The sequence below is a fragment of the Rhamphochromis longiceps genome, linkage group LG22 (assembly GCF_057381845.1).
Source record: "Rhamphochromis longiceps isolate RC_006_pf linkage group LG22, R_longiceps_female_GT1.1, whole genome shotgun sequence".
Lineage (NCBI taxonomy): Eukaryota > Metazoa > Chordata > Actinopteri > Cichliformes > Cichlidae > Rhamphochromis > Rhamphochromis longiceps.
Window position 1 is genome coordinate 12,828,578 of NC_140577.1, and position 8,318 is coordinate 12,836,895.

Here is an 8,318-nt window from a genome sequence, read left to right on the forward strand (position 1 = left end):
GACCGCTGTTTGTAATCCTTCGTCGCTAAATGTTAAATGTTGGTTAAAAAAACGTCGAAGCGGAAGTAAAGTCTTCTAGTTCCTGTCATGTCAAAACATGCCAATGCAATGTTTTTAATTTGAAAAACTTTAAACCTTTCTAACCCAGCACATTCATTCACTTTCATATTTTTTCAATATTTAAAATTGTTATAAAACGTGTGCTTACGTTACGTAGGTTTATTTTTAATCTGTAGTCACGTGATGTCACGACGTCACATGTAAACCCGAGCGAAGATGGCGACCGCCGAGGGAGAGTCTTCTGTGCATAATGTGTCGGATGAATTATTTCAAAATTTTTACACTGAGGTAAAGCAGATTTAAAGTTAGATTATTCACTTTAAAGTATCGGTTGCTGTCTTTGCACCGACTGAAGCCGGTTATTGAGCGATTACCGCGTTTATCACCTACGAGGCCTGCTGACATCAGCTAACGAGAAGCTAACGTTAAACGAGATGTTTGTGAGCAGCTTCAGTCTTCTGTTAGTACGAAAAAAAACACTGTTATTTGGGCTTATTTTATTCATTATTATCAGCAGCTAGTACTACAAGCCATGTTACCTAAACTATGGCTTGCTTAATAGGAGTTACTGCGTTGGCGGGCCTTTTATGAAGCTGCTGCTGGGTCAGTGTACATGTTGACCTGTATTTATTTAATGAGGATAGCTTCCTGAAAAAATTAAGAGCATCCTTCTCGTTCTTCGTATTTCATTCTTCGGAGCTGGCTGACATAATTCAGAAGAAAATAAAAATGTATTCCGGAAGCCTTGTTTGCCAGGACCTTTGCATTGTGAAGTTTTTCACTGTTTTGTTTTGCTGCTATTCATTTTTAAAGGTGAAGCAGATCGAGAAGCGAGACTCTGTGTTAACCTCCAAGCAGCAGATTGACAGACTGCTCAGACCTGGCGCATCATACTTCAATCTCAACCCTTTTGAGGTAACCTAGTGCACTAATGGTGTCGTTTTTGTTTTGTTTTTAATTATTATTATCATTGTTAAATATGCTACCTATCAATGTATGTATGTAGCATTTTTAATAATTCATTCACACTTCACTTCTAATTAACAAAGGAACTGCAATAATGTATATAGCTTTTAGGAACTTATGTAATTGATATTTATACTTGATGCTTCCTTATTATTTTCATATCTGTATCTTATTAGACCTAAATCAAAGAAGAGGAAACAATTTTAAAATGTACCCTTTTAAATGTTGTGCTGATCTTAGGAATCAAATCATGTTTTTTTTAAGTGACAGTCTTCCTTCATTCTGTGCAATAATTTTGATTCCTCATACTACTCACTCAGCCAATCTGAAAGGATCTGTGATTGACCAAAGTTACCTGTCAGGGACAAACTTTTCCAAAGCCTAATAACAGAACCCAAGAGTTATTATATTTTTCAAAGCTCTAACTGCTTATGATGTATCAATGCTATGAGATCCAACGCTATTAACAATTGTCGATTTCAAATCTCTTTCAGGTTCTGCAAATTGATCCAGAGGCAACAGATGATGAACTGAAGAAAAGGTTTCGGGCGGTAAGGAAGTGTTATGGAGGAGAGGCTTTTCAGTGACCTCATTTTTACAGACATGGCGTGTTCTTTGCAATGCTGTTTTTGTTTTTAATTTTAAATCTCTTTTACTTGGCAGTTGTCCATTTTGGTCCATCCAGACAAAAATCAGGGCGATCCAGACAGAGCGCAGAAAGCGTTCGAAGGTAACAATTCTCACGTACATCACTTATTGGCTTGTATTTTTGTACAGCTCCAAGTTAATTAAAATGGGTTTTATTGGCTATTTGGACACTCAATAAACTCTGGAGGAAAAAAAACAAAACCTAAAAACCAGTTTCTGTCTCATTGTTGTTTTTGTACAAATTAAAATAAAAAGAATGAAAACAACAATTTGACTTTGTTAGAGCCTCTGTGATACAGTTATCTGCTAATCTTACATTAAAACCACTCTGTAATCGAGCCTTAATGTTATACTATGTCCAGCTGTGGACAAGGCATACAAACTCTTACTGGATCCAGAGCAGAAGAAGAGAGCCTTAGATGTGATTCATGCAGGAAAGGAATATGTGGAGCATATGGTGAGTATTTTCCACCATGAAAACAAAATATCTAATGCGCCCCCTCCCCCCCTTTCCATGTTACTCAGTTTCATTATCTGGACTTTTTTAATGCGATGTTTCTTTATATTTTAAAGGTAAAAGAGAAAAGGAAACAGTTGAAGAAAGAAGGGAAACCACTGGATGTAGAGGAAGATGATCCCGAAATGGTAAGTTCTACTGAGGTACTGAGACTTTTATTATAATTTTATTGTAATTTCAGAACCACAGTGTTTTAAAGGGAAGGCATGTGAAGAATAGTTCTGTCTTTATCACAAATTACTGGACTAGCAAGATGTAAAAAAGAGGGATCGTGCTAGCACTGCAAACCAATAGCAGAATTTTGCTCCAGGAAAGACATTGAAGTAAGTTGTCCCGAATTCAATAAATGTTGAGCAATGAAACAAACCAACAGAGGCCCAGAAGAGTGCAATCAAACAATGAGTTTATTAAAACACACACACTCCTTCCTCAGGAGTATGCAGCATCACATCATCACACACAGCATCACACATAGATTGTGAAGACATATCTGTTGTGTAAAACCTTCTTTAATAGACTGAGCATCAACTCTGAATGAGCACAAACATGCAATGTGTATAAAATAATTATAGCTGCACCTGTAATAAAAAGGTTAATATGGTGGCAATAGCTTTAATAAACATCTTTAATGCAATATCAATGCTGTAGGATATATTATTAATGCAATGTTAATAATGCAGGTTATATTGTAGCAGTAAAATAATTTCTGTACCTCCACAAAGTGTAACTTAATAGGGGGGAGAGGCTTTTAAAAAACAATATTTTGGGGCAAACTCTGTAAACCTTTATTTTTTAAATCTGATTTGACTGATGCGTGTAGTTTTTATGTGGCAGACACCATTGAAATTAAAGTACTTTGAATAAATGCCCAGCAGTGTTACCAAAAGGCAGTGAAGGTGAATGAGTTTAGATAGATGATCACAGGTATTTAAAGTAACAGAATGGTGAAGAGCAGAGTAGAGGGGGTGATTTGTGACAGAAGGATGAAAAGGAAGGCTTTCAAGATGGTAGCGAGATCTCCTATGATGTATGAAAAAGCACTGACAAAAAGACGTCCAGAGGACCAGAATAGACAGGATTAGAAACAAGTAGATCAGAGGGACGGCTCGGGTTGAGCAGTTTGGAGACAAAATTAGAGAGGCAAGGCTCAGTTGGTTTGGACATGTGCAGAGGAGGGGTAGTAAATATACTGGATTGAAGATAGAGTTGCCAGACAAGAGGGATGAGCACAGAAAAGATTTGTGGAAGTAGTGAAGGCTTTATGTGACAGAGGATAATAGGAATAGAGGTAAATGATCCACTGTGGTGATTGCTAAAGGGAACAGCTGAATTCACAGTTAGTTCAGAATTGCCAGTTAACCTAACCTAACATGCAAACGTGTCAGCCCTGGTTTAGTACTTGGGACCTTCTTGCTATGAGGAAACAGAGCTAACTACTGTACTTCATATCATATATGTGTTTTTTATTTTTCTTTCTCTCCAGTTCAAGCAAGCAGTGTACAAACAGACCATGAAGCTGTTTGCAGAGCTGGAAATCAAGAGAAAGGAGAGGGAAGCAAAGGAAATGCATGAAAGGTAATTGGTGGGATTTTTAAGAACTTGGTTGCTGCTCTGTATGACTAAAACATTCACCCGTCTTTACCACTTGGTAGTTTGTTTTAGAAACAGAGAATGTTTTCATTCATAACATCCTGGATTTCTCTCAATTTACCAGGAAAAGGGCGAGAGAAGAAGAAATCGAGGCAGCAGAGAACGCTAAGCGACAGCGAGAGTGGCAGAAAAACTTTGAGGTGCGTTCTTGTATGCCAGTTGTTACGCATCTGTAAATAGAAACACGATGACTGTGCTATTTGGATTTCTTAATTGAAAAATAATATTTTTATTTTCTTCAGGAAACAAGAGATGGACGTGTGGACAGCTGGAGGAACTTCCAGGCCAAAGGAAAAAGCAAAGAGAAGAAGAACAGGTCCTTCCTAAAGCCCCCTAAAGTCAAAATGGAACAGAGGGAATGATGTAAAACTGGACTTCACTCAATTAAAATCCACTGTTTAAATGAAAGAAACACTTCTGTGTATCCTCTCCTTGTTGTCTGCGGTCATCTGTGTAATCATCATCACAGCCATCAGCATTGTGTCGTAGGACAACATCCCGACCCCGACAGCTGTAGTTTTGTACTTGGCTTTTCTAATGTACATATTTATGATGTGGAGCTGGAGATCATACCTGCCCCGGTTAATAAAGAAATGATGCATCTTCCATTCGTGTGACAGAGGGTGGAAGCATGGTTTGCTGTCATTTGCTTTCTTGTTCTCCTTGTTTTGTTTTGTTTTTTTAATAAATCTTTGTCTTAACAAGCCTACTTCACTGTGGTCTCCAAAACTGTTAAAACTTGCAGAAAAAAGTGAAATAACTAGATTATGGGATACAGATATCTATAAGCTATGTGGCATCTATGCTTCTTATTATCTGGCTGTCATTGATTCCTTTTATAAGTAGAATATCAACTGGATACAAATTTACAAATGTGTTGTTGGAACAGGCATTCTTGTTGAGAACCTACATCTCTGTGCATGTCTTCTGTGTATTCATAATGTAAATTTAAGCAGCTCACCATTTTACTCCCAAGTTATGTTTTGGAGAAAATAAATTTTAAAAAACTGCTTAGTTTCTGTTTTGGCTTTTTTAAGGACAAAATGAAAAAAAAAAGACTGAAAATGAACAGTGGGAAAATAAAATAAAAGTTTAATAATTCAGTTTTCTTTGCAGTTGTACTCAGCAAACATCATGAAACAATGGTGATAGCTACAGTCTATAATTTGTAAAACAAACATCAAAATAAGAAGCAGCATTGTCTGCCAAAGGAAAAAGAATACTTCAGAAAATACAGAGTAATATAAATGTTTCCCGTCCTCTTGGGTTACATGGTGAGAGCCAGTCTCATTTTCTCCATCCAGTCTCATTTGCAGAAAAATTTGCAAAAGCATGCGGCTCATTGGAAAAAATCTAAACGTCTTTACGCGTCCCATCTCACATGACTTTGCACTGATCTCCTGCACCTGCACCAGGCGCCGTCACAGCAGGGGATGCATTAGTAGCCCCCATCAATCCATCCAGACTGAGGCCCTGAAAGGCTCCAAAGAAGGAGTCGTCCTTGGCCGGGGTCGGTTTCCTCCTGGAAGCGTTGCTCTGCTGCAGGCACAGGTGTTCAGGTTAGATAATGACACGCTGATAAGTCAGTAGCATTTGAATGTAGCTGCTCACTTACCCGTGGGAGGCAGTGATGGCTCCTGAACTGAGTTTTCCTGACAGCCCTTTCAGCGTTCTTCTTGGCCAGCATGGCTTGCTGACGTTTCCTTTGGCAAACAGCAAAGAGCAACATTTAGCATGGCACATGGGCGAGGAGCTTATTCATGTGAGGAAGAGTCTTATCCTCACTAAGCCAGGTCTGTCTGGCCAAGAGTCTTAGCTTGATGACAAGATAGTAACTGAAAATCATTGTTTTCTTAAAATACAACAGCAACTCTAACTCCTGTTTATTGTATTGCAAAGAAAGCTAAAAGTGATCGTGAAAAACTCCACACACCCTGGCAAAACCACATTAAAAACTGAAATTCAATCAATCACATGAATGCTTCTGTTTAATTTATTTATTTATTTTTACCTTTCCCTCTTCAGTTCATCCTGGTAAGCTCTGAGCCAGGAGTCTGGCACTTTTTGGCTGTTGCAGGGAACGCTTCTCCTCCTGCTGAAGCTCCTCCTGCGGGTGAAGCTGCTTCTGCGGACAGACTGGCTCCTCCCGGCGCCCCTCTTGGCGGTGCTTTTCCCCGACACACAGCTGGTGAACTGCTTCAGGGGAGCGCCCAGTGACATTAAGGAAACCATTTGCGCCGTTTGTAGATGTCGCTTGATTTATCAGGTAGACTTTTCCGAGTATTTAAGGCAATATCAGCATGAAGGTGCGCCTCTTTGTTTGGGATAAATATTCAGCAGAAGTGAGGCTTTTATTGGAGACTGTAATCTGCAAATAAAAAGTACAAGCAGAGAAAACTTTAATACCTCTATATTAAAATTTTAAAAAAAAGAAAAGAAAAAAATACTATCCATCCTTTATTTGGAAAAGTCTTTGTCTGTGTCCATCAAAAAGAGACACCCTAAAGTCACAATTTTACAAAACATGTTGCACATGGTTTAAAGAAACAATGACTGACCTTTGTGCGTTCTCCTGTAGACACAATGGGCTGATGATATCATTTGTCAAAGCTGTAAAGCAAAGGATCCATTTAATGCTCTGCTGCCAGCACTTCAGCTTGTGTACCTGTAGACACCTCCGCTCCGCAGCGCTCTGCTCTTATGTGGATTTGACTGATGACCTTGCAGGTCTCCAAATTGGATTAACTGAGGACGCAACAGTCGCTTATCTCATTAACAACAGAGTAGCTGCAAACAAATCTGCACATGCAAACAGATGCTTAAAAAAATTTACATCCAGGGGACTGACGACGACTAAGCTACACTTAGTTGAAAATTTTCATTGTCAATTTTAGCAGCTGATGAAATTATTTGGAAACAGGGTCAGAGGAAGCCTGACAGATGGGAGCTGATCAAGTGGAAGGCAGAGGATGACGCTTTTATGACGCACAGAGGACGACTTCTACCCAAAGACGAGACAGTTTCATTGACTGGAAGGATCAATTTCATTCACAGATTCGCTTCATTCACAGTGAACTCAGACAAATTCAGGTCTAGAGAGAAACAGCATTCACAGTGTCTGAAATCCCAAACCATGCACTATATACTCAATATTTTTACTACTGTTCATGTCACTTAACCATTAACACGTGTTAATGGTTATCCAACAACCTGTGCGAGACCAAGCAATCATTAACAAATTGGCACCTTATTTTTAAACACTATAAAGATTTACCATAAAGATTGAGCTGCCAGCTGTGCCTCTTAAATCCTGTTACTGCTGCACTGCTTTTATAGATTTATACGCTAGTGTAGTATCCAGTGCCACATACTCTAATATTTACCTGGAAAGGGTATGCATTTAAAGTACTGCTACACACTGCAATTATATACACATATTAAGGGTAAGACTCTCATTATTGAAGCATACTAAATACTATATTAGTGTGGAATTTCAGACAGTCTCAGCCTGCCCACACCACCATGAATCACCTGTGTTTGATGCTACAAGAGTGCATTTCTACCATACAGATTATTTCCATTCTGCATATGAAGGTTTTTACATTTAACACAAAGAACTGGACATTCCTCAGGTTGTTAGAAAACGTGAGAAAATGACCAGAAAACCTACATCCCACATCTTTGTATGTCAGTCAAGCACAGTTTCGATTAAACAGATTCAGTTTTATCATTTTCTCTTAAGGTTAATGCATAGCAGGGTTTCTATTCGGTCTGCTGTTGTTTGAGAAAGAATGGGGACAGCGAGGTTAATAAAAGTACTAATAAAAGTACTGACAGGTGGGGAAGTCTACATGACGATCCATCTATACACCTGTTGCAACAGATCTTGTGCTCAGCTCTCTTCTGCTCCTCAGGAGGTGACAGCTGAGCGTAGATTTAAAAGGGTAATGACAGAGAGATTAGTTAACAGGATAGGACTGGTGGAGGAAAAACATCCGACAGTCGCTGCCAAAAAACCCTGCCATTAGGGATTTTTTATTTTTATTTTATCAGTGTATGCAAAATGCCTAAAACTATTAAACAGTTAAGATACTTGGAAACCAGGATGAAAATTATCCCATTTAAAAAAAAAAGAATACACTTAAAAAGACCCTGACTCTAGTGATAGTCTAAAGTGTGGCTGATGATCCAGAGAAGAGTGCCCCAGAATAATTTGCTATAAAATCAGACTTCAGTAATCTGAAAATGCAGGTGGTAAAATGTGCAAATGATAAAATCTGATATGAATGAATCGCATGCATCTCAATTAAGATGAAAGCTTTTAGTGCCAGTGGAATCCAAGAGACAGTTTGCAGTAAAAATGTGAAAGATTTAAAGAAATTACTTCAAATTAGAAAATAATACTCACCATTTTCCTTTTGTTCACTCAAGCATCCAAAGACCTGTGTGACAGCTACGCAGGTCATCCAGCAGAGGC

At 38.6% G+C, this 8,318-nt stretch overlaps 2 protein-coding genes across 2 annotated transcripts; one reads left to right on the top strand and one right to left on the bottom strand.

Annotated features, from left to right (window-relative positions):
* The first annotated feature begins 212 nt into the window (after nucleotides 1-212).
* dnajc8 (DnaJ (Hsp40) homolog, subfamily C, member 8) lies at nucleotides 213-4,851 on the top strand. The gene is made up of 9 exons (XM_085397114.1): nucleotides 213-348; nucleotides 874-975; nucleotides 1,521-1,577; nucleotides 1,690-1,756; nucleotides 2,037-2,131; nucleotides 2,248-2,319; nucleotides 3,675-3,766; nucleotides 3,906-3,981; nucleotides 4,084-4,851. Exons 1-9 carry the CDS (start codon nucleotides 277-279, stop codon nucleotides 4,201-4,203), a joined length of 753 nt encoding a protein of 250 aa, XP_085253240.1. The 5' UTR covers nucleotides 213-276; the 3' UTR covers nucleotides 4,204-4,851.
* Nucleotides 4,852-4,916: 65 nt separating this feature from the next.
* Nucleotides 4,917-8,256, bottom strand: LOC146643629 (uncharacterized). The gene is made up of 4 exons (XM_085397115.1): nucleotides 6,400-8,256; nucleotides 5,853-6,209; nucleotides 5,457-5,544; nucleotides 4,917-5,380 (listed from the first exon to the last, which is right to left on the bottom strand). The coding sequence occupies exons 2-4, from the start codon at nucleotides 6,071-6,073 to the stop codon at nucleotides 5,219-5,221; spliced, it is 471 nt and encodes a 156-aa protein (XP_085253241.1). The 5' UTR covers nucleotides 6,074-6,209; nucleotides 6,400-8,256; the 3' UTR covers nucleotides 4,917-5,218.
* Between the last annotated feature and the right edge of the window lie 62 nt (nucleotides 8,257-8,318).